The 25,957-nt window shown below is 47.0% G+C and overlaps 1 protein-coding gene across 1 annotated transcript; it reads left to right on the top strand.

The window, feature by feature from the left end:
* The first annotated feature begins 467 nt into the window (after positions 1-467).
* erfl3 (Ets2 repressor factor like 3) lies at positions 468-21,277 on the top strand. The gene is given in 6 exon segments (XM_066719427.1): positions 468-1,299; positions 13,732-13,966; positions 15,560-15,675; positions 15,786-16,498; positions 16,701-16,766; positions 16,769-21,277. Coding segments are annotated over 6 exon segments (2,190 nt in total). The 5' UTR covers positions 468-1,277; the 3' UTR covers positions 17,807-21,277.
* The last annotated feature ends 4,680 nt before the right edge of the window (positions 21,278-25,957 follow it).

Here is a 25,957-nt window from a genome sequence, read left to right on the forward strand (position 1 = left end):
ATTACAATCACAGGTCAATATTTTTCCTGTGTTTTATATATATATATATATATAATGTATGGCATCTTGATCTATCATTATGAGCTAATACTCGTAGATGACTTACTAGTTTTATTTTTATAATAATAATATTTTCTTTCTCCTGAATGACGCGCCGGACGTATTAACGTCACCCGGCCACCGTCTCTCTCTCGGTACGTCGGCGGCGGTCGCAGGAAGGGGCGTCACCACGGCGGCAGCAGCGGCGGCGGCGGCGGTATCCATGGCGACGCCGCGTGCTGCAGTGACGCCACCGAGGCCGTGGCGAGTGGGCGTGACCCCCCCCCCTCGCGTTCTCTCTCTCTCCCCGCGTGGGCGGCCCCGTGCGGAGAGACTGAGTGAAACACGACACCCCGGCTCGAGCGAGCGAGAGAGAGAGAGAGAGAGAGAGAGAGAGGGGGAAGGAAGGGGGAGGAGATTGTGTGTGTGTATGTGTGTGTGTAGAGTGGAGTGTGGAGTGTGGAGTGTGAAGTAGTAGAAGAAGAAGAAGAAGAAGAAGAAGAAGAAACTCAGTAAAGAGCGAGCAAGCGAGCGAGAGAGAGAAAGAGTGTCATTCTGTCCTCGAGTAGCTCAGTGTGTGTTTTGTGAGGCGACGCTGTTTGGGCGCCTCTTGCGCTCCAGGACTCCGACAGAGGAAATGATTTTTTAAACAGACCAGCAAGCAGGATAGACACAAATCAACAACAACAACAACAACAACAACTATTGCAACAACTAGTACTACTGCTGCTACTGCCGTCTGAACTCGAGCCGACACTGGGCTGCCCTGTCTCTGAGTTAAGCAGTCCCGCTCCCGTCCCACTCGGGAGAGGGAGGGAGAGCCCGGACACCGCAGCGGCCCGAGAGGAGGAGGAGGAGGAGGAGGAGGAGAAGGGGGGCGGAGAGAGAGAGAGAGAGAGAGAGAGAGAGAGAGGGAAAGAGAAAGGGAGAAAGGGATTGTTCCAGCTTTTCTCTTTTTTAAAAAGGAAATATTGAAAAGGAGCGAGAGAGACAAACAAAATCAGGAAAGGGAGAGAGGAGGGGGGCTTGATCGAGAGAGAGAGAGAGAGAGAGAGAGAGAGAGAGAGGTAGCGACAGGAAAAAGAGAGAAGGGGGAGGAGGAAAAGTTTACAGTTTTCTGGTTGTAAAGCTTCGGAGAGGAGAGGAGAGGAGAGGCGAGGCGGCGGAGACGGGCGGAATATATTGAGTCAAGGCCGCACTGGAAACTATAGGCCGATTGATCGCGACTCCAGCTCGCTATGAAGACGCCGGGAGAAACGGGTAAGAGTGATCTTTCCTGTCCAATAATAATATTCACTAGAAGCCAAACAAACTCCTGAAATCGTCCATACCCCCCCCCTTTTTTTCTAGTTGTTTCGTTCTGCGGGTTTTCTGGCTGGCGTGTACACTTCAGTTGTTGAGTGGAAGAGTGAGAGTCGTGTTGTATTTGGTATTTATACATTTTTGCGTGCAAACAAATAGATCTATATGTATGATTTGTTTAGCAGCTCTCCCACTCGTGTCGCTCATTGCTGGTCGATGTACTGCTTTGAAGCTCCTCACAAACACTTGCCTCCCATTTCTGTCTGAAGTTAGTTATTTGTTGTTTCTTTTTAAAGTTAAGATAATCATGTCCATTGAGGCGGGTGACAGGGAAGGGGAGGAGGGGTGTGAAAGTTGAGAACTGGCGCTATGTATACTTGTTCGGGTTTTAGATTATGTATTAAAAAATAAAGCACAAGGGAGGTGCAAGTAGGAAATGTAGTAATTCCTCGTAGTAGTAATACTGACCGTGATATTGATAGTAAATATCCCCTAATGGTTATTTTGACTTTGGTCTGGTCTGCGTTCCCATAACAAATGTGTAATTTGTCGGCGCGATCTACAGCTAAAAACTCACGAAAGTTTATTTTATTTTTTAATGTTTTGCTCATTTTTACAATCGGTTTGTATGGATGTCTCGGACGCGTTTTCTCCTGGTGTGTGTATATGTATTAGGGATATAGGCATCTAATAAACCACTTCTGCCCACACAAACCCGGTTTTTAAGGCCCTGCGATTCAGAGAGAGAGGGAAGTGGGGGGGCGCGATATTTTGTTTTTCTTGTTACAAAGTTGCCTTGGTGTCTGTCTTGTGTCTGAAGTGCGAGCAACCACCGACTCGCACGGATACATCAGAGACCTGTTGATCGTCTCTCTCTCTCTCTCTCTGTTGGAAAAAGAAAAATCAAACAGCGTGCCGATTTGTAGCTAATTTTATTCTCCCCCCTTTCTGTCTATTGTCTCTCTTGATGTTTTTTGTTTTTTTAAGCCAAGGTTATGAGACAAAATGGAAGCTTTATAGTTTGGTCTGAGAACACACACACACACACAGTCATCTCTGTATAGAAGTGTTGGTTGTGTGTTTCCGGGCCGTGTTGTGTAGTTGCGGTGTGTGTTGTCAATGTGTAGTAGTTTTAATTGTCAGTGCGGGGGGTTAGTAGTTGGACGAGATATCGGCCGATGTGTGTATAGGCGGAGTGATCTAAAACTGTTCGGGGATCGTATTATTAGTTTATGTACTTATTTGTCTAATTTATTTTCGTGGCGATTCATTTTATTTTGATGTAAGTTGACTTTGTTGTGTGGCGTGCGTCTCTCTCTCTGTTCCGGAAGTTCTCACTCTCTCTCTCTCGGCCTTGTGGCTTCGGCTGTATCGGAATCCATGTTGGAAAATGAAAGGATTTTCTTTTGGATTTAATTTAACTTATTAATTTAAATGCAACGCCTTGATTGATCTCCTTTCCATCGATATCGACCCGTGTCCCACCCATCCCCCACCCCACTTCGACGTATAGACACTCGTACGTAAAAAAAAAAGTTTGCGAATCAACTTTAGTTTTCTAGACAGGAACTTTTTCTTTCTCTCTCCCCCCCCCCCCCCCCCGTGCTTGCTTGCTTGCTTGCTTGCTTGCTATTTTCCCGAGTTGTAGTTCAGAGACAAATAGTGGGATCGGTTGGAGTTAGACGGAGGAAAAATGTCCGTGTTTATTATTATTATTTTGATAAATGTTTTTGTGGTTTAGTGGGACAGGGTTTCTCTTTCGCAATCTTTAACCCCCCCCCTCCCCCGCTTTCAGCAACATACACAAGTTTGGAGGGGTTCTCTCTGTTAGTGGGTCGCAATTTTTAGAACCCATTGAGCGCCGACTAAATTTTAATTGCCCCCACCATTATAAATAATTAATTAAATGCACACAACAACGTGTGTGTGTAGCCGCCTTTGACAACATTATGAAGTCATGTTTAGTCATATTAAACACATTAGCCGTATATTCCATTACTCTGCTGCCCTCACCCTCCTCCCTCTCCTCTCCTCCCTCTTTTCTTTCTGACTCTCTCACACACAAACCAATTAATACATTTGTTTTGGTAAAGGAACATTTTGAAGAAGTAATTGTATATAGCTGCCTGTGAGAAAGTGTGTGTTTTCCTGTGTGAGAGAGCAGCCAGACTGTTGGTGAAATTTTAGTTTTTCACTAAATGGGGACAGGATCTCACTGTCCGTCTGTAAACTGCAGTGTGTTCAGTTATGATGTGTCTGTACACTGTGCAGTGTCTTCAGATACTGTCTCCTTCCTCTTACACTTTCACATTCCATCCTTTTATTTAATTTGCCTTCTCTCGTCTTACCCTTGCATTCTTGCCCTTGCTGGTCTCAGAAAGCAAGATGGAAAGAAAGGAGGGGGATTACAGAATACAGCAAACCCAGACACCCAAGACCAATCCCCCGAAGCTGCTATTGCGACTCCATGGTCTGCTCTTGGTATGCCGGGGCCAAGGTGTGTGTTGCTCCTCTGGCCATCAGTGCTGCCCGAGCACTTACACAATCCCCTCTCAGTTGGAACCGTAAATGTGACTACTTATACAACTTCACAACAGAGGAGAAGAGCACAGTAATGTGGAATAAAGTGTGAAAAACAGTTGTTCCAAAATCATCCAGAGTGAAATTCACATAATTGCATCTTTACTTACACACATACAGGCACAGCACAAATGCCCACTGCCTGGACACCACCTGCAACTGGTGTGATCTGGAGGGAAATCTAAATAAATGGATTGGAAAATTGATTTTATGAATACGTTATTATATTTCGTGGGTTTATAGGGGGGTGTAGGACAACTTGACATTTTCTGAAAAAGAACAAGTTCACATCAATTATTATTAATTACAAATGATATGTTATTTTGGGAAAGGCCACTGCTCTATGTTTATGTGTGTTTGTGATGGAGGAGTAGGAGGGGGAGAGAGTGTGGATGCTGAATAGGAGGAAAGGGAGAGAGCACAGGACTGTGTTGTATAGAAAGGCCTGGCTTAGCTGCTGTGGGTAAAATGTTTCTTAGGTTGTGTTGCAGTTTCACAGTTGTGTGTGTGGAGTGTGCAGCAGTACTTCACATTTCTGTTGTGACTTGTCGTGGCAGTGTCTGCTCCTGTTTTGTCAATTTGATGTTTGGGATGCGAATGGTATTGCAACCACTTGCATTAGGTCATCGTTGTGCATTTTGGCACTGATCCCCAGGGTGGCGGAGTTTTGTATCGCTGTGTTGGTGCCCTGTTGGTACTATTATGTCCCCAGTCCACTGGATGTTACTGTGGATCCGATTTGTGCTCTTTCAAAATGCCCCCCCCCCCCCCCCCCCATAGAATTGTAATCTTCCCCTTGATAATTCTCCCTCTGGTTATTACTGATGTATATTCTTGTTGCTATTGCACTGTGTTGTGCAGTTTGTATGTTATGACCACTGCTCACAAATAACTGGCTGGTGGTGTTTTATTTGCGTAGTCACACGTGGCCTTTGTTGTCCGCTGGTGGTGTTCGTGTGGCGTTGCACACTGAAGTTGTAAGACCTTGTAGTTTTTGTGTGGCATTGTGAAGCTGTAGATTCAGTCATGGTTGTTGGCCTGTTGCAGTTTGAACGTGTTTTGGCCAGTTGACTGTGCCGTTATGCATAGGTGTGTGCTATTGTAGAGTTTGGGCTATTTTGTGTTGAGCTTGACACTGTCACTGTAGACAGTTGTGTAGATGTTGAGTGGACAAACTGGAACCGAAACGCACACTGTGAAAATAGACCCTAGAGAGAAGGATGCAAACGCACTGCAAAATGCAGACAATGCTCTGCTCACACTACCCTACAGACACAAACCTATGGCACACTGTACTCACTCGATACACACGCAGGCATTGTTAAGCTGGGAGCTGTTTTGTGGACACCACTGCTACACAGTTTGTTTGTGCAGAGTGTGTTTGCAGAGCATGTACAGTGCACCATTAGTCTGTGTTTTGTAGTGTGTTTGAGTTGTTTATTTTTATTGTTTATCTTTATTGCAAGTGTGTGCGTATCTGTCTGTATGGTCTATTTTTTGTACTCCGTGTGTGAGAGAGTATATGAGTTCCTGTACAGTTTGTTCTGTCTGAATAGTGTTTTGACTGTGTCTGTACACTGTCTGGGTGCTTTTGTGTGTTTTGTCTGCCTGTACAGTGTGCGTTGGATGTGTTTTCTAGATCTGTGCTGTGTGTTTTGAGGTGTACTGCATGCAGACACCCACACTGCACAGACATGTGCCTGCAGTGTGAGTTGTGTGTGCAGTTTGTCTTGCAATGTGTGTGGTGAGGGTGTGATTGACGCCTGTGTGAGAATGATAGTAAAGACATTTAAATACAGTGAGTTGCCTTGATTTGGAGCAGCCTGTAAACTTTCGAGGGAAGGAGGGTGGGGAGAGAGAGGAGGAAGGGGGGCGGAGAGGGAGGGATAAAGCAACTGTCCTGCTCTCTTTCTCTTTTCCTCCAGTTTTGTCTTGCTAAGCAAGTTTGCAGATAAGGTGTCTTATCAGCCCAGCCCTCCTGTCTGAGAGTGACTGTGGCCGGGGCAATTAATCGACCAGATATAGAGCAGGGCTTGCTGTTAATCACTGCACTCATCCCTTCATCTCCTCAACGCATTGTTTGTCTGTTTGTCTTGGTTGCTGTATTGTTCCCTGGCGAACCCGATGCTATCGTACAGTCACTGCGTCCCATGGCACAGAGCACGGTCCTGTATGGCGCTGTATGCTGAGTGTTCCTCTCCGGAAAGCACAGTGGGAATTCAGTTTGCAGTCCTTTAATCATTTAATCAGCTGTTTCTGTTTGTAGGTCTGTTTCTGTGTGTGCTGGTGTGTATTAACGTTGGTATGTGCACATTAAAGCTTGTGCATCTGTATGTGTGTTAGTGTGTGTGGGGTGCGCGCCTGTCTGTTTCAGTGTAATGAAGTTTCCTACAGAAAAGGGGCATTCCTCCAAACAGCCAGACCTTCCACATTCCTATTGCTCTGTACTGAGGGCTGCTCCTCATTAGAGAGACTGTGAGTTGGAGGCAGGCAGGCAGGCAGGCAGGCAGAGACGGAGGCGGAGACAGGCCGAGACATAGGGAGATTGACAGAAGAGAGAGAGACAGATGCACAGCAATGTGGAAGTCTTCCTTGTTCTGTAATCTGAGCTGTGCAGCACAGACCTGCGAGTGTGTGAGCTGCTAACTCCGGCTGTGTCCAGTTGGGAGCACGGCTTCATGAAGGAAGCACCTCTGTACACTGCCCTCTGGGGTGGCTGGCGTGCATACGTGCGCGTGTGCATTTGGCCATGCGGGCGCGTGCGATGTGGTGTTGAGCTGCAGCTGTGGGAAGGAGTCATGGAGGCAGCAGCCCTGGCAGCAGCAGGTGTTGCAGCAGCGCTTTTATGCATGGCACCAGTCCCAACAGTTGTTGCATTACTCTGATGGTCGTTACCATTCCAGTGATGGTGGTGTTTATTAGTAGTAATAGAAGTTAATGTTGAAAGAAAGATGAGTAAAAAAAAAAAAAACTGGGCACAGTATAGACACTGCTTAAAACGTCCCCCCTTTTTCTCTACCGTCCCCCTCTTCTCCCCAGTCTGTAAACTTCAGCCCGTATAAACTGGAACAGAAGTGTGTGAGCTAGAGTTGGGTGTGGGGGCAAAGGCGGGAGAGAGTTTGTTGGTGTTTGATAGTAAATTATTTTATTTATTTAAAGTTCTGTTGTGCATACAGTCTTATACACTGGTGTCTCCATTCTCTCTCTCTCTCTCCCTGTCTGCCACAACTCCTGTTGCTTTTAGTTTTTCTTCACTAACTCTTTTTCTTTCCTTCTTTCTTTGCCAGAACTGAAAGACTTTGAATCGGCAACACTTTTCTTAAGGTGGACTGAAAGGGGTGATGGTGAGGGGAGAATGAGCAGGCAAAGAAAGAGGGTGTTGTAGAAGACCATTGGGGGGAGAGAGAGAGACACTGAACACCCTATACTTCCCCCACCACCACCCCGTTCAGAGCTGGTATGCTGTGCTGTAGTGTAGTAATTTCACAATAAAGAAATACAATTCCTAAATTAGAAAGCTTTCCTAATAGTTAAAATAAGGGATCCAAAGGAATCAGATTAGGGGGCTCAGCCTGCCTGTGTTAGCATTGGTCTGTCTCCCTCTCTCTGGATGCTGTCTGTTGTGAAGCAGTGCCCTGGAGTGACCAAGGGGGCTTGGGGGTGGGGGTTGCAAAGTGACATGGATAAAATTACTTTTACTTACTGAGGCAATCGGATTACTGCAGCTCACAATGAGACCTGGACTGACCTTGGCTGACTGTACTCTCTCTCTCTCCAGGACCAAGGATGGAGACTCTGCTGTACTGTACTGTAGTTCTTCAGTACCAGGGCTGGAGACCCTGCTTTGCTGTAGCTACAGTATTAGCAGTAGTTTTAGTATTAGTACATGCAGTAATGGGAAGAGCAGTTTGTGTGTGTGTGTGTGTAATTGTTACTGTAGTGTTTTGCAGTGTCACTGCAGTGTGTGTAGTTATTACCCCAGGGTGTTTTTGTTGTGGATTTGTTCCACGTGGCGCCACCTTAAACCCTTTCCCTCTCTCCCCTCCCCCCTCCCCCTCCCCCTCCCTCCGCTGGTGTCAGGAATGTGAGATCACGTTTGAAGAGCCCCGCCTCCCCTTCTCCCGCTTCCTCCCTTTCCCCCCCCCCCCGTCTCTGTTCGGACATGTTGTCTTTTTTGAGTCGCTGAGTTGTGGGTATAAACTTTGAGCTGAGTTCCAGTGAGTCGGGGAAAAAGTTGCATCTCAAGAGAATGGGAGGGAGGGGAGAGAGTGGGAACGATGGTCTGTCTGAGGGAGAGCATGTGTCAGAGTCAGTCTGTGAGTTAGGGCCAGTGAAGTGAGTGGGCAATGATTTCACGTTTCACTGGTGTGTGTGTGGCAGTCTGAGATCAACAGAGATGAGATGATACTGACCTCTTCCCTGCTGACTACAAAGTCAGGACCTCCACACTTACTCACACAAGCAGACACAAGTGTGTGTCGGTTTTTGCATTGTGGGGGGTTGTTGGTGTTGATCTCTCTCCCTCTCTGGAATTAAACCTTTTTAACATCGATCTGGCTCCCACCCCCATCCCTCCCTCTCTCACTCTCTCTGTCCCCAAGCAATGATGTAATACCCCCAGCTACTTCTCACCTTCCATTATGTGTGTGTGTGTGTGTGTGTGTGTGTGTGTGTGTTTTAGTTTATCTCTGTCACTCACTTTCTACATTTCTCTAATTCCCTGAGACCCTTCTGTACTGTAGCTCACCAGAACTGGAGACTCTGCTGTACTGTATGTGTACAGTGAAGAAGTGTAGTACAATATAGTGTCGTGTAACACAGTGAGTCCCGGTGTTCAGTGTTTTGTAGTGTAGTACAGTGAATCAGTGTGATGTGTTGTATTGTAGTGTAATGTGTGGTGTGCTGGCCTGTACTCTCTGTACTGTGGTTACATCACCCTGTCTTGCATAACTGGAAGCCTGATCCTCCACAGCCCTGATAATCCCTGTGGACTGGGGACTGGAATTGTAGTCGACTCTGATACCAAAGTACATGCATGCACTATATATACCCAGTACACACACACACACACACTATATACACATTTGTACTATATATACTCACCACACACACGCACACTATATATACACACACGCTATATACACTCTCACTACACACACGAAACGCATACTCACTACACACATGCAGTACATGTACTCACTACACACATGCAGTACATATGCTCACTGCATGCACACGCACTACATATGCTCACTATACCACGACTACGAAGTACACCGAAAGATGGCACTGAGACTTTGCTGTGATGGGGTGTGTAGTACAGTGTTGCTTTGAGGTAGTGTGAAGGAAGACACTGCCTGTCAAAGAGACAGTCTGTAGGCTTATAGTAAATATATGAAACTGTAAGTTATTGAGAGTTGCTGGGAAACAGGTCTATGCAAATGCATAATAACAATAACAATGATGATAATAGGCAGACTTCAATGGACAGACTTGGATCACTGAGTTGTCCAACTTTCTAAAAATACCTCCTCTCTTCCTTACTCCCTACTTCAATCCCTCCCTCCCTTCCTGCTATTCTTCTGTTGCTCTATATTTAGCTGGAGGAAAAGGTCTGTCCACATCTGCTAATAATTCCTGTTTAAAGGGAGTGGGGAAGGGGAAAATGGGAGGGGATGAAAAGTGGGGAAAGGCAGGAGAGGAGTGGAGTAGAGGGTCAGAAGTGGAGAAAGAGGGATAAGGGGAAGGGCAGATGGGAGGGAGAGAAGTAGAGAGGGGGATATGGAGGGAGTGAGGAGGGTTCTACACTGGTTTTACTGAAACTGACTTCCCCTACTGCAGTCTTATTAGAGTCCCATACACTACAGTACAGTATAACCTGTTATCCTTTATTGTAGCATTCTGGGCTGTAGTGTAGTGTACTGTAGTGTTCTGTACAATTGTTCTTTATTGTAGTAGTCTGTACTGTGTTGCTGTAGTGTACTACTATAGTGTTCTTTACTATGCTGTAGTGTACTGTACTGTGTGGTCCTTTATTGTAGTGTTCTGCACTGTAGTGGACTGTACTGTTGTACTTTTATTTCTAGTTTATTCTAGAGGACTAATGTAGTGCATTGTACTGTGTTATGCTATACTGTAGTGCACTGTACTGGACTCCACTATAATACAGTGCTGTACTGTACAGTGCAGTAGGGTAGCTGCACATGGCCTGGTAAACACTGACACACGGACAGTGTCGTCACAGCACATGCAGTCTCTCCATCCCTCTCTTCCCCTCTCCCTCATTAAGTGCTTCTGCTAAAGCTGATTAAGTTCTGATGGCCCTAGTTACGTAACCCTGAGGCTCACCTCTGATACTGTGTGTGTGTGTGTGTGTGGGGTGGGGGGGGATAAAGAGAGGAGGAGGAGGGAGGTGAGAGGAGTGGACGGAGGACAGGCATACAGAGAAAAGTGGGGTAGATAGAGGGATAAAGACAGAGGAAGTGAGGCAAGAGGGGACAGATGCAGAGACAGGGTGAGTTAGTATTAGGGGAGAGGTTGAGTTTGATAGAGTAAGAGCAAGGGAGACCAGGTGGAGGTGTATTGTTGTGCTTGGTGTGGCTCTGCTGTCTGCTGTTTGTTTTTATTGAAATGTAGCAAAAGTGTAAGTTGAGTGTCAGTAGGAGTAATCAGAGAGGGAATGGTGTAGGGCAAGGAGGGAACGGGGTAGGCACAGGAACAGCGAGAGATGGGGGTGTTGGGGTGGGGGGGTGGATGAAGTGTTGACTGAGTTATGGTAAAATCTCAACTTGCACACAACACCGCTGATGCCACAACTACCTGTAGCTTCCCTCTCTCTTTCTATTTGAGTCCCTTCTCTGCCTTTTTGAAAGGATTAATTGTTGTTAATTTTTTTTTTTTGATCTTTTTTCCCTGTTTCATGCCTTTCTGGGGGTTATTTTTAGTGCTGAAGTGTCTGGTTGCTAGGAGACTGTGTCCAAGAGAGAGGGAGAAAGAGAGGGAGAGAAAGCAAGGGAACAGAGAGGAGAGGAGTGTTTGCGTTGTGAAGGCTGTGTGACAAACACTCACACACATGCAGTGAGTCAGAGCTGACGCACAAAAACAGACACGTGCACACAGCCTCTGTGCCTCTCTCCCTGTGTTTCCCTGTCCCTTTCCTTGCAGGGACAGTCTCCCTGCACGTGTCTTTCCTGACCTGTGTCTCTGCATTTCTTTCTCACATGAGCTCTCTCTCCGTGCATGTCTCCCCATCATTTCTCAGCCCAAAAACTTGTATACAGTTGTTCCTGACAGACACGCGCATTCACACACTTCCTCACACAGTGTCTCACTTGCACAGACACACTGGCAGGAAGTGGGAGCTGCTGTTGTGGTTGTGAGTAGTACACACTTCCTGTCTCAGCCTCTGGCACCATTTCCAGGAAATGGCCCCGCTCCAATCACGTTAACCGCTTCGCTCCTGTACTGGCCGCTATAGGGCCAAAGAACTGTCACTCAGATACCCATATGGCAGGGTTCAAAACTGATCCACTATCAACAATGACTACAATGGGTATCTTCATTAGAGTATGGACTGTAAATTTAATGAGGGGTAAAAAGGGGTGTGTTAATACAGACACGCTGACTGACTGAAAAGTATAGTACACTGACACTGCACTGAGAGTGAGTGAGCAGGGTTAATACAGACACACTGACAGATCGATCAGACACTGTAGTACACTGACACTACACACAGAGAGACGCGCATGTGTCCTTTCTCTCTCCTTTTCATTCTCTACTCATCTCACCATCCTCCTCGTTGTTGTCGGCCTCCTCCTCCTCCTCCTCCTCCTCCTGTTCTCTCCTTCTCTCTTATCCACCTCTCTCCCTCCCTTCTAGCCTTAGTCACTCCTTCACTCATCCCTCCTCTGCTCCCTCTGTTCTTGTCTTTTGCTTTTCTCCCTTTCCCTCCTCCTGTCTGTCACTCACTCACTTTCTCTCTCATATCCCTCTCCACTACTGCTTCTTTCTCTCCTGTCCTTTCAAAACCTCTCTCCCCTCTTCACTTTTGTCACCCCCACTCTCCTTACTACTACTCCCCCCCCCCTTTATTGGTAGCACAAGTGTAGTGTGTTTTTTAAGGTTGAAAATGTGTGTATGTAGTTGTTTATGCAGAGCTGTCTGTGTGTCCTTTTAAATTTTTTAAAATAAAGGTGTTAAAATTGAAGAAATTCTCTGTGTTGAACAATAACCCTAGTTTGAGTGTCTATTTTTGGCCCTCCAAGGCCACCACGCATGACTCTCTCTTTGTGTTACACCATAGTCTCCTTTCGTTCCAGAGTCATAATAAAAAATAAAAATATCTTGCGCACAATGGCACGCAACCGGACACACTGACCCTGTCACACTTTTGCCTGATTGTGGCACACAACTCCCTCCTCTCTCTCCCCCTCTTTCTGAGATGAGTGTGCATCCCTGTGGGCAGTCTCAGTCTCTCTGATCTGAGATTTTCTGTTCTTCTACATAAAATTTTGATCCAAAGTGTTAAGTCAGTCAGTCTGTGTTTTGACGGCAGACTCAAGCCTATTGGCTGCTAGCTATTAGTCTGCGCTGCAGTGCTCCCTGAGACAGATGCTTGCATGCACACTCGGACACTAATAGACACTCACTGACAAAGACGTGCTTGCACACTTCAACATGCACATGCTCGGAGTGAGACGCTCCAGCATACACTGACGCACTTGTGCCATCCGTGAGTCAGTCTAGCAGAATCACTCTTCACTCCTCTGTCTCCCTATCTCTCCCCCCCCCTCTCTGATCAGTGTCAGTGGTGTTTGGAGAAGCACTGGAGATAAAATATTTTAAATAATTTTAACAGAAGTACAGTGTACTGCTATGGACAGTCTACATCACAACACAGACAGAGGGAGCTTTCTGAATTGGATGACAACAGACTACCAGACGAGCTATGACCTCATCCCTCTCTCTCCTTGTTCTCATATCCCATTTTTCCCCCTACTTTCTCTACTCCATCCCACTCACTTCCCTCTCTTCCCTTGTCTCCAATTTCCACCCCCATCTCCAATTATCCCCCCCTCAGCCTCCTCCTCTCCAACAACTCTCTCCATCTCAACCTTTCTCTCACTCCTCTCTTTTCTCCCACAGCACACATTACAGTGCTGCAGTCTCAGTCATTATTGATGCTGTCCTGGCCTCTCACAGTAGTGGGGGGATAGTGTGTCTCCCCAGAGAGAGGGGAGGGGGGGCAGCAGAGCAGGAGTGGGGGGTGAAATGGGGGGTGAGGTCATCTAGGTTAAACTGGGGTCACTGATACAAATAGACATGCACAGTTACACTTACATATAGACACGGACACACATGTTGTCCATATTGACTTTGCTGGTCTGTAATGTGTTCTGAACATTTGAAGAAAATGTGGTTGTATATCTGTAATGGGTGTGTGTATGTATCTGTATTGTGTTTGTATTATGCATCTATAATGTGTGTGTTACGAAGCGATAATGCAGCTCAGCAATAATTCTTGTGGGTTGTGTTTCCACTGATGGGGTGGGGGGTGTATTTTTTTTTTTTTTTTTCGGTCACCTGGAAAGAGTGACAGTGAGCGAGGGAGAGAGGGTGGAGCTCCAGCAGGGGGTTTCTGGGCCACAGTGTCGGGTACAGACAGGGGACTTCCACTGACCCATGTCTGTGTCTGTCTCCCAGTGTGATTAATACCCTACAGCCACCTTCAGGTTCAGCACAATACTGCTATTCTCTACCCTGTCATATACAGTCAGTGTCTCTGTATTAACTCTCCACCTCCCCCCACAGGCTTTGCATTCCCGGACTGGGCCTACAAGCCAGAGTCCAGCCCAGGTTCGAGGCAGATACAGCTATGGCACTTCATCCTGGAGCTGCTGCGGAAAGAGGAGTACCAGGATGTGATTGCCTGGCAGGGGGACTACGGGGAGTTTGTTATCAAGGACCCCGATGAGGTGGCGCGGCTCTGGGGAGCCCGCAAGTGCAAACCGCAGATGAACTATGACAAACTGAGCCGGGCCCTGAGGTACATGTGTGTCTCATCCTTCCTTTCAGCAGAATGCATCAAAATATAATCTATCCATTCGAGTGAAAGATGGGATTACTGTACAGATTCATAGTCTTCAATACAATTTTCATCCAAATCGACTTAAGAGTTTAGAGGCTAGGGGTGAGCTGGGGCTACACTACTGGAATATTGCATTGTCCTAGACTGCGCTACAGTCCATTTCAGTGGAGTCAGTGACTGCAGCAGTCCAGTCAGTGTCTCTGCAGCCATTCTGGTGTGGTCCAGTCTGGACCCTGCCTCCACTCTGCTGTTTATCCCTGATCTGTATAACCCATCCACCTCTTTATGTAAACCCTCTCCACTGCTATAACTAAAGCATCAGATCTCCTTATGTAACTCTCTTGTGAGAGAGTGAACATTTCGATTTTATGTGAAGAGGAATTTGAATTTCAGAGTGAAATTGAGAGAGCAAGAGAGGGGCAGAAGGAGGGAAGGAAAGGGGGAGGGTGAGAAGGAGATAGAGAAGGAAAGCATGAGAGAGGGAGGGAGAGCTGGAGAGAGTGAAAAGGGTAGAAATCCAGATGGAGATGTGGAATGGCTTCAGAGAGGAGACTTTTGACCTTAATATTCCCTTTATTAACTTGTTTATTGTATTTATTCTGTTCTTTTCACTACCTGTAAATGCCTTGGCAACACTTGCGTAAACTTGTCATGCCAATAAAGCTCAATTTGAATTTGAGAGAGGGGTGATTAACTACTCTCTGAGCAGTGTTACCTTTAGGGTCTCTTCTCTTTCTCTTTCTTCCCCCCAACCATTTCTATTATGGTTATTACCACTGTTATGTCTCCTGTCTCCCTCTTTTCAGACTGTTTGTCTGTGGCTGCTCCCTCTATCGGTATCCCTCCACCCCCCTCTCCGATGCAGACCCCACTATTATAGAGGAGTATTTACAGACAATGGACTAATATATAATTTGTGTACCGAACACACTGCACAGGACAAATATACATGAGAGGGGGGGTAGGGGGCAGAGAATAGAGTAATAGATGGGAGGAGAGAGGATTGACAAAGATAGAAAATAGTGGCACACAGACTTAAAAGGAGAGAGAGATAAATGTGGGTGTCTTAAGATACACTCTCTAATTACTGGAATAGGATTGAAGGTGTGTATAAAAACAACACCCTGACAAACCAACACACACATACAACACTGTAACACACACTATATACACTGAGACACACAACCATATATACACACACACACACGTCAGTGTTCCCCCTTTCTCCTACAGAAAGTAACACTCAAGAGAACAACACAGTAATACCCCCACCCCCTCCATATCTCACAATAGGGGCTGTTGTGTGTCTGGAGCCCTTCACTGACAGCACGGACACGCACGATGCCCGCTTTTTTCTCCCCCCCCCTCATCTCTCTCCCTCCCTTTCTTCTCCACTTTCTCCTCTCTCTGGGTGTAAGTGTCAGTGTGTGTGTCTCTGCATGTGTGACATTCGCTGTATGTGTGTGCGCATCTCTGCCTCAGTGTGTGTGTACGTCTCTGTGTGTATCTTTGCCTGTGTGACACTCATTGTTCCCTTTGCTGTGTGGGCAGGTATTACTACAACAAAAGGATCCTGCACAAAACCAAGGGGAAGCGCTTCACCTACAAGTTCAACTTCAACAAGCTGGTCCTCGTCAACTACCCCTTCATTGATATGGGATCTGCAGGTCAGTCCCACTGTGCGTACCACTGTTTGTTTTTTTCACTGTCTCTCACACAATATAATCATATAACACTAATTTCTCCTCTCTCCTCTCTCCTCTCTCCCCCCTCCCAGGCAGCGGTGTGCCCCAGAGCGCACCCCCAGTGCCCACGGGCGGGTCCCACTTCCGCTTCCCCCCATCTACCCCCTCTGAGGTGCTGTCTCCCAGTGAGGATCTGCGCAGCCCGGGGATGTTCGTGGGTGGCGTGGCCAGGCGGGCAGCACGGGGCTCTGTGAGTGACTGCAGTGATGGCACCTCCGTCAACTCTGAGATCGACGACGTTGGTGGGGGCGGCGGTGGTGGAGGAGGAGGTGGGATGGGGGGTGTGGTTGGCGGTGGGGAAGACAGGGGAGTGGTGGGAGTGGGGTTCCGCAGCCTCCTGCACCCTCGCCTCTCCCACGACTCACTGTTCCGCCTCTATGGAGCCCCCCCGCCCCGTCCCACCCCCTCGCACCGTGGACACCCCGACCCCCTCAGCCCCTTCCCCATCTCTCCCCTTCCTGGGGGAGGTGGGGGGGGTGGAGGAGGTGGTGGTGGAGGAGGTGGGGCTTTGTTGGCTCCACCCCTCTCCCCAGCCCTGTCCATGACTCCCTCCTCTCACCTGCCCTACACACCCTCCCCCACCCTGAGCCCCATGCTGGGCACTCACTTCTCCTTCAACCCCGAGGACATGAAGCGCTACCTGCAAGCCCACACACAGAGCGTCTACAACTACCACCTCAGCCCCCGCGCCTTCCTGCACTACCCCAACATTGTCATACCCCAGCCTCACAGGCCGGACAAGCTGGCAGGGGGAGGTGGTGGTGGAGGAGGTGGTGGAGGAGGTGGTGGAGGAGGAGGAGGAGGAGGAGGAGGAGGAGGAGGAGGAGGAGGGCTCCACACTCTGTCTCACTCACTCTCCCATGGTCACCCCCACTCGCACGCCCTCCACTTGCCGCCTCTGCACCTTGGAGGTGGAGGAGGAGGAGGGGTAGGGAGCTTGGGGGGAGGTGGCGGCGGTGTAGAGGACACCCCCCCTTCACAGCAGCAGCAGCAGCAGCAGCAGCAGCAGCTCTTGTCTCCCTTCAAGTTCAAGCTGCAGCCGCCGCCGCTGGGCCGCAAGCACCGCGAGCAGAGCCAGAGCCAAAGCCAGAGCCCGGGCCAGAACCACCACCACCACCACCAACCCCCCCACCCCCGGGGCAGCGTATCCAGCTCGGTGTCCTCATCCCTCTCCTACAGCAGCGACCTCAGCTCTGGCTTGCTGTCAGGCTCCTCTTCCTCAGGATCTCTGAGCGGAGGGGGTGGGAGCAGTAGCAGTGGGGGCGGCGGCCTTCCCAAGATCAAAGTGGAACCCATCTCTGACATAGAGTCTGAAGAGGAGGAGGAGGAGGAGGTGGAGGTGACGGACATCAGCGAGGACGAGGAAGAGGAGGCACACCGAGGGAGGAGGAAGAGGACAGGCTTGAGAGGAGGGGAGGAGGAGGAGCAGAAGGATGAGGAGGAAGAAGAGGAGGATGACTTGTTTGTGTCACACAATGGAGCAGCAGCAGCAGCAGCAGGAGGAGGAGGAGGAGGAGTGGGGGAGGAAGATCTGGATGAGGATGTTTTCAAGACACCCGCTGCTCCCCCACCTGCTCTCCTCCTCCCGCCCTTCCTGGAAATGAGCAGCCGGTCCGCCCCTAACATCACCATCCCCTCTATTCCCTTCAAGATGGAGCCCCAGGAGCTGGGTGAGACGCTGGCCCCCCACAGCCTGGGTGGGATCCTGCCTCCTGGCACCTCCTCTGCCCACCCCGTGCCGCCTCCCCTCAGTCCCGGGGGCACAAAGTGCATCCCACTCAAACTGCGCTTCAAACGGCGCTGGAGTGAGGACCAGCGCATGGAGGCGAGCGCAGAAGAGAGCGATGATAAGAAAGTGCGTGGAGAAGAGAAGGAGAAGGAGAGGGAGAGCGAGGGAGCCAACAGGGACAGGGAGGTGGAGATGGAGGGAGAGAGGGACAGGGACAGTCCCCCCCAGCCCCACCCAGATCCCCTGCTCCCCAGCCAGAGGAGAGTCAGTGCTGACCTCCACAGGGCCACTGCACAGCTGTCCCTGGAGAATAAGGACTGCTGACCACACTGCTTCACAGTAATACACTGATACAAATTTAAACACACACACTGACTCATGCTAATACACTTGACACGCACACCTCTGTTCCATACACACTGACACACACACTAGTTGAAGCACACTGACTGATACTGACAAACGCACACTGACACAGCTTATACTGACACCCCCTGAGTTCTCCTTCCCCTCCTACACAGTGGCCTTCAATTGTCCTACAACTGCCCTGGACTGTATGTAACACCCCCCTCTTTCCCTCTCTGCCACTCAATCCTAGAGCACTCTGACCAGAACTGACAGATTTTAACTTCAAGTCTACAGGGTTCATTTTTTAAAAATGGCCCAAAGGCAAACACGAGAGAGGAGACTGGGGATTGGTCCGCTTTGGAATGTGGAGAGGCACAGCACTGGTCAAGGTGAGAGAGATGGGGAGACCAGGAAGGGAGGCGATTGTAGAGGAACCTGTGACTTTCATTTTGATTGATCGATTAGTCCATAATGTCAATCTATATAAACTGCTGGAGCTCGTGTTCTTTTCAGGTTTGCCCTCATGCCTCATCTGCCCCCCCATCCCACAAGTGACCTCTGACCCCTGGAGTCTGCCCCTTGACCTCCTTCCCCTATAACCCCTAGGCAGTCCAGTGAGGAGCAGGAGGGCACATGTATTTTTTCAAACGCTGGTGACTGAGTTCGTAAAGTGCCTGTTTGCTTTTATATATCAATTGGACTATTGACTATTCTATAGTTCTGCAGCCTGCACACACCCCCTCCCTCCAGGGATGGGACCCTTCTCCCTGTTGGCTAGCCAGCCAGCCACCTACCTACCTATCTGGACACTCAGAGGAATTTTTGGATGGACACAGGATGGAATCTAACACTGGCGATTCTCTACATTTTAAATTTCTGTATGTGTGGGGGGGGGGTTAATGAAGAAACTGGAGAATTTTTGTAATTGTTTAAATTTGATTAAATTAAGGATGTAATTTTTCATTCAGAAGCCATGAGAATGTTGCCTCATAGCCGTGTAGGTGCTGTCTGCGAAGGCCTGGACATGGGGACAGCCACGCAGAGAAACAGACTTGACACACACAGATGGAGACACAAACACACACACAGACCGACAATATCAGATCTTTTAGATTGCTATGTCCTCTTAACAGATCCAGAGACTGATCAGGGAGAGAGAGGGGCAGAGTGAGTGCAGGCGTTTGAATGGACAGAGGGAATGGGAGACTCGCTCACTCACACAGTCGCACATACTTGGAAGGAGAGGTGCAGATGGATTATGATTTGAGAATGTAATGTTTTAGACTTACACCCTTTCTCACACTGTCACTCACAGCCTGCAGTGTGACAGGATGCTCCTGGACTGCTGCTCTGTGCAGTACTGCCCAGATCAGCACTACACCAGCTGCCATAGAGATGAGGTGGGGAGAGAGGAAGGGGGAGAAGGGGAAAAGAAGAGGGAGAGGGGGACAGGTGAAGAGAGAAGGGAGGAAGGGGAAAAGAATAGGGACAGACTGCCGCAATGCCTTGGCTCAGCCAACCTCAGCCTTTTTGCCTTGTTTTTATAGCTTGTAAAATAAAATTTAATTAATAAATGAACAAATGAAACCATTTAAAAAGTAAATGATATCAACACACACACCACCTATACATTTGTGGGAAAAAATGAATATATAAATATATATAACAAAGATGGACGGAGGGGTTAGATTTTAAAAGAATAGCGTTAATACTGAATGTTTTTTAAAATGTCTGGGGAATATAGTTTTGTTTTCTGGGGGGGTTGAAGGGGGGGCAGGTGGACTATCACTTTCACTCTCGCCCTCTCCCCTCCTCACTGACATGCTCATTCAGTCTTGTGGGGTGAGCGAGGGGAGGGGAGGGCTGGGAAGTATTGGTGGGAGGAAGGGATTTTAAGGTTTTGAATATTTTATTTTTTGGAATTAAAGAAAAAAAAATGTGATTTACAGAGAAACTAAATGTGGGAAAAAAATAATCTTCAAACAGGTGAGGGGGGGCAGCAGCAAGTCCAGTTCAGTATGGTCTAGGATTTAGGGATCCCTCTAGTCCCTCTACAACTCCATTCCCCCCCTTATCTACAGTCCAGTACAGCAGGGTCTCCAGCCCTGGTCCTGGAGAGCTACAGTCCAGTCCAATGGGATTTAATCCTGTGCTATAGAGGTGGACAGCTGCTGCCCTGACCCTCACTGTGTCTGTATTATAACTGACAGCTGCCTTACTGACTGACTGACTGACAGCTCAGTCGCTATCTTCACAGCGTCTGGTTGGTCCACTGCACCCCGCCTCCTGCCCCTCCCCGCCCCTGTGGCTTAACACCTCTTGACTGTATTGATTGTGATTCTATTATTATTAATCTCACTTTTTGTAAAGTGGGGTGATGTCTTGGTAATGAACAGGAGAAGGAGGGAGCAGATGACATCCCTCCATTATAAACACAACATGATGAGAGGCAGGCAGGCCCTGGAGTATACTACTGATTCTCACACAGTGGTACACAGGACATGCAGACAGAGAGGAATGGAAGGTGAGGGCAAGGGGAGGCAGTGGATGACAGACTCTCTTTTCTGTTTCTATAGAAAGATAATTTATCATTCTGTGGTTCTTCATCCTGATTTTGTCCATATTGCTGTTATTACTATTATTATTGTTGTTATTATTATTATTATTATTATTATTATTATTGTTGTTGTTGTTGTTGTTGTTGGTTTTTAATACCTTACCTCCCCCCAGCTCCTACAGTCCCCAGAGTGATCTGTAATGTGTACAATACTGAAACTCCCCCCCAGTCCCCTATCCCTATCACAGCTAAACCTCCCCTTCCCTCCATTTTTCTCTCCTTTGCTCTTGCTTTTTTCTCTCCTCCCAACCTTTGTCCTCCTCCTTTCTGCTTCCCTGACTTTGTAAACTTTTAAACGTGTAAATTGTTTTTTATTACTATTATTATTATTATTATTATTATTATTATTATTATTATGATTATTATTATGATTATTATTATTTTAAAAAAGTTTCTTGGGATTCTGAAAAACAAAGTGTTTGAAATGGAGGGTTGAGGAGAGATGGAGGGAGGGGGCAGGCAGTGTGTGCATGTGTGTCTGTCTGTGCCACTCTCCTGTTGTGTGTTGTACTTCCAATGTGACTCTCATGGTCGTGTCTCATGCTTGTGTGTGGCCTGCTGGGTGCCTGTGTTGCTGAGGATGTGGAGAACAAAACCGAGAGGTTTAATGATTGTGTTGTAAATGGTAACCGTGTTGCCCCCTCCCTTCCCATTGGTTGTATAACACTCGGCCCATGAGGAGAGGTGTGACACCCGGATGTGACATGGACATTTTCTTTTCTTTCTTTTTTTTTTCGTTCTGTTTTTTTTTTTTTTTTGTGCATTTCTTTTCTTTTTGCCTTGTAATTAAACTGTAATCAGGGTCAATTAAAACTGGTTAAAAACCTCCACAGGTGTGTCACTGGGCTTTGCTCTATCAGACCGGTTCCTGGCTTGCCTGCAATTGAGTCTCATACACTGAAGTCCAGCCCATTATGTTGTGTTTTAGGGTAGTGTGGTAAAGTACTATATTAGTGTATTCATCTACATTACTGTGCTCTAGATTAATGTAGTGTACCATAGTCCAGTCTAATCCAGTGTCCTCTACTCCAGTCCAGCTGGGAGGGCAGCCTGTCACCGTCTCACCAGTACAGTGTCAGTCTTTCTGCATTTGTCTCACCAGTATAGTTGCTGTGTCTCACAAGTCTATCTCTTTAGGTCTCAAAAGTACAGTGTATATCACTCTCTGCGCGTGGCATGTGTGTCTCTCTCTGTCTCTGTGTATCGGTTTCTCTGAGTCTCCTCCTTCCGCCTAGCAAGAGCTGCAGCAAAGAGTGCAGTGAGAGATGTAGAGAGGTAGACCACAGGAACCTCAGCTGCTCATTCACACTCCTTATCGATGCTTGCTTTCGTAGAACCTGCTCCCCCTCCCTCTCTCTCACGCACCCCAGCATACAGCACACGCCAACCATATGCCAACCACACGCCTGCAACCTCCCCTGCTGCCCCTCTGCACTGTCACATACTGGAGAAACAGACTGGGACATCAACATACATTATACTACTCTATACAAAAACAACATTTTCATGTTTGCACATTGAAACTGGTCAGGTATTTTGTTGGTTGTCATAGTATATAGAGGCAGTCTAAGAGAAGGCGTGAAACAGTTATTGCCCGCCCTAGTTACAGTGCCTTCCGACAGTATCTATCCCCCTTGGCATTTTTCCTGTTTTGTTGCCTTACAACCTGGAATTAAAATAGATTTTTTGGGGATTTGTATCATTTGATTTACACAACATGCCTACCACTTTGAAACAAACAAGAAATAAGACCAAAAAAACTGAAAACTTGAGCATGCATAACTATTCACCCCCCCAAGTAGTTTGTAGAGCCACCTTTTGTAGCAATTACAGCTGCAGGTCTCTTGGTGTACGTCTCTATAAGCTTGGCATATCTAGCCACTGGGATTTTTGCCCATCAAGGCAAAACTGCTCCAGCTCCTTCAAGTTGGATGGGTTCCGCTAGTGTACAGCAGTCTTTAAGTCATACCACAGATTCTCAATTGGATTGAGGTCTGGGCTTTGACTAGGCCATTCCAAGACATTCAATGTTTCCCCTTAAACCACTCAAGTGTTGCTTTAGCAGTATGCTTAGGGTCATTGTCCTCCTGGAAAGTGAACCTCCTTCCCAGTAACATTTCTGGAAGACTGAAACAGGTTTCCCTCAAGAATTTCCCTATATTTAGCACCATTCATCATTCCATCAATTCTGACCAGTTTCCCAGTCCCTGCTGATGGAAAAACATCCACACAGTGTGATCCTGCCACCATCATGCTTCACTGTGGAGGTTCTTGGGGTGACGAGGTGTTGGGTTTGCGCCAGACATAGTGTTTTCCTTGATGGCCAAAGAGCTCAATTGTAGTCTCATTTGACCAGAGTACCTTCTCCCATATGTTTGGGGCGTCACCCACATGCCTTTTGGCGAACAGCAAACGTGTTTGCTTATTTTTTTCTTTAAGCAATGGCTTTTTTCTGGCCACTCTTCCGTATAACCCAGCTCTGTGGAGTGTACGGCTTAAAGTGGTCCTATAGACAGATACTCCAATCTCTGCTGTGGAGCTTTGCAGCTCCTTCAGGGTTATCTTTGGTCTCTTTGTTGCCTCTCTGATTAATGCCCTCCTTGCCTGGTCCCTGAGTTTTGGTGGGTGGCCCTCTCTTGGCAGGTTTGTTGTGGTGCCGTATTTCAATTTTTTTAATAATGGATTTAATGGTGCTCTGTGGGATGTTTTTTTTATAACCCAAACCCAAATCTCCACAACTTTGTCCCTGACCTGTTTGGAGAGCTCCTTGGTCTTCATTGTGTCACTTGCTTGGTGGTACCCCTTGCTCAGTGGTGTTGCAGACTCTGGGGCCTTGCAGGTAATTGGTTGCAACAGATCTTATTTAGGGGCTACATAGCAAAGGGAGTGAATACATATGCATGCAACAAATTTTAAAACCTGTTATTTTTTTCATTTCACTTCACACTATTTTGTGTATGTCCATTACAAGAAATCCAAATAAAAATCCATTTAAATTACAGGTTGTAATGCAACAAAATAGGAAAAATGCCAAGGAGGGTGAAAACTTTTGCAAGGCACTGTAACTCAACCTCTTTAAAGGGATAAGGGTTTGAATCCTTTTGGTTAAAATTTGGGCCAGCCCTGTGAAATATAACTGCCCCTTACTGTCAGAGTGAAGTTGTCCGTAGACGAGTAGACATCATGCCATTTTCAAAAGAAACTCCCAAAGACCTCTGGTTAAAAGTGGTTGATGCCTATCAGTCTGTAAAGGGTTACAAAGTCATTTCTATGTCTCTGGGGCTGCACCGAATCATGGTCAGAGCCAGATTGTCCAAATGCAGAAAGTTGTGAATGGTTGTGAATCTTCCTAGAATTGGCTGTCCTGCCAAAATCTTAAACAAGCAGTTCAGGCTCGAAAACCCACAAATATCACTGAGTTGAAGCGGTTTTGGATGGAGGACTGGACCAAAATTCCTCCCCAGTGTCGTGAGAATCTAATCAATAACTGCAAGAAGCCTCTGGCTGTAGTTATTGCTGCTAAAGGTGGAGCAACTGGTTACTCAGGCTAAGGAGGTGATTCCTTTTTCACACAAGGCATTGGGTGTTGCATATATTTTAAATAAATACATATTATTCAAATGTTGTGTTACTTGTTCACTAAGGTGCCTTTTTTCTAATATTAGGTTTTGGTTAAAGATCTGATAACTGCCAGTCTGAAAAAAAAAAAATCCAAAATGCAGAAAATCAGACTTGGCAATTTTTTTTTTTACTGTAGTCCTACTGTCTACCACAGTAGACACCTTTAACACCTTTTACAGCTCTATACTACACTACATTAACATTTACTATACTGCTATATACTACATTACAATGTACTGTACTAACCTAACCTACACTATACACAGCACTACTGTACACTGCATGTGGTGTGTAGCACTCTTTTAGAGTGCAGAAGGAAGTGAGGCAGTTGAGCTTATTAAAAGGGGAGAGAAGAGACCACCGCACACTGTGGTGAATGCACACAGGGAGAGAGAGAAAGAGATGATGGAGATGGAGACAAAGCTAGAGAGGGGCAGAGGAGAAGGCACATGGCCCCTATCTCTAAGGAGTGAGAAGTGCAAGAGGGATATCCGCTGTGGGGAGCTGCAGTCCGAGAGACTAGCAGAAACTGGAGTAGTGACGCAGATGCAAACACATGCACAGAAAGACCATAGTACGCACATGCACACAGACACAGTGATGCACGCACTTGCACAAAAAGAGACGTGCACATAGACATACACACACATACACTGACACCCTCACAACTTTGTTACAGCACTGTTCTACGGCATGGGAATTATAGCCCAGCCCCATACTGTAGCAGCACTGTTCGACTGTACTGTTACTACAGCCCCCTATTGTAATAACACTATTCAGCTGTACTGTTACTACAGCCCCCTATTGCAACAGCACTATTCTACTGTACTGTTACTACGGCTTCCTATTGTGACAGCACTATTCTACTGTACTGTTACTATGGCTTCCTATTGTGACAGCACTATTCTACTGTACTGTTACTACAGCCCCCTATTGCGAAAGCACTATTCTACTGTACTGTTACTATGGCTTCCTATTGTGACAGTACTATTCTACTGTACTGTTACTACAGCCATCTACAATGACAGCACTATTCTACTGCACTATTACAGCCTCCTATTGTAACAGCAATATTCTAGTGTACTATTACTACAGCCCCCTACTCTTACAGCACTATTCTACTTTACTGTTACTACAACTTTACTGTTACTACAGCCCCCTATTGCGACAGCACTATTCTACTGTACTGTTACTACAGCCCCCTATTGTGATAGCACTATTCTACTGTACTGTTACTACAGCCCCCTATTGTGATAGCACTATTCTACTGTACTGTTACTACAGTGCTGTATTGTGACAGCACTATTCTACTGTACTGTTACTACAGTGCTCTATTGTGACAGTACTATTCTACTGTACTGTTACTACAGTGCTCTATTGTGACAGCACTATTCTACTGTACTGTTACTACAGTGCTCTATTGTGACAGCACTATTCTACTGTACTGTTACTACAGCCCCCTATTGTGACAGCACTATTCTACTGTACTGTTACTACAGTGCTCTATTGTGATAGCACTATTCTACTGTACTGTTACTACAGTGCTCTATTGTGATAGCACTATTCTACTGTACTGTTACTACAGCCCTCTATTGTGACAGTACTATTCTACTGTACTGTTACTACAGTGCTCTATTGTGACAGCACTATTCTACTGTACTGTTACTACAGTGCTCTATTGTGACAGCACTATTCTACTGTACTGTTACTACAGCCCCCTATTGTGACAGCACTATTCAGCTGTACTGTTACTACAGCCCCCTATTGCAACAGCACTATTTTACTGTACTGTTACTACGGCTTCCTATTGTGACAGCACTATTCTACTGTACTGTTACTATGGCTTCCTATTGTGACAGCACTATTCTACTGTACTGTTACTATGGCTT

This window comes from Amia ocellicauda, chromosome 12, assembly GCF_036373705.1.
Source record: "Amia ocellicauda isolate fAmiCal2 chromosome 12, fAmiCal2.hap1, whole genome shotgun sequence".
Classification (NCBI taxonomy): Eukaryota; Metazoa; Chordata; class Actinopteri; order Amiiformes; family Amiidae; genus Amia; species Amia ocellicauda.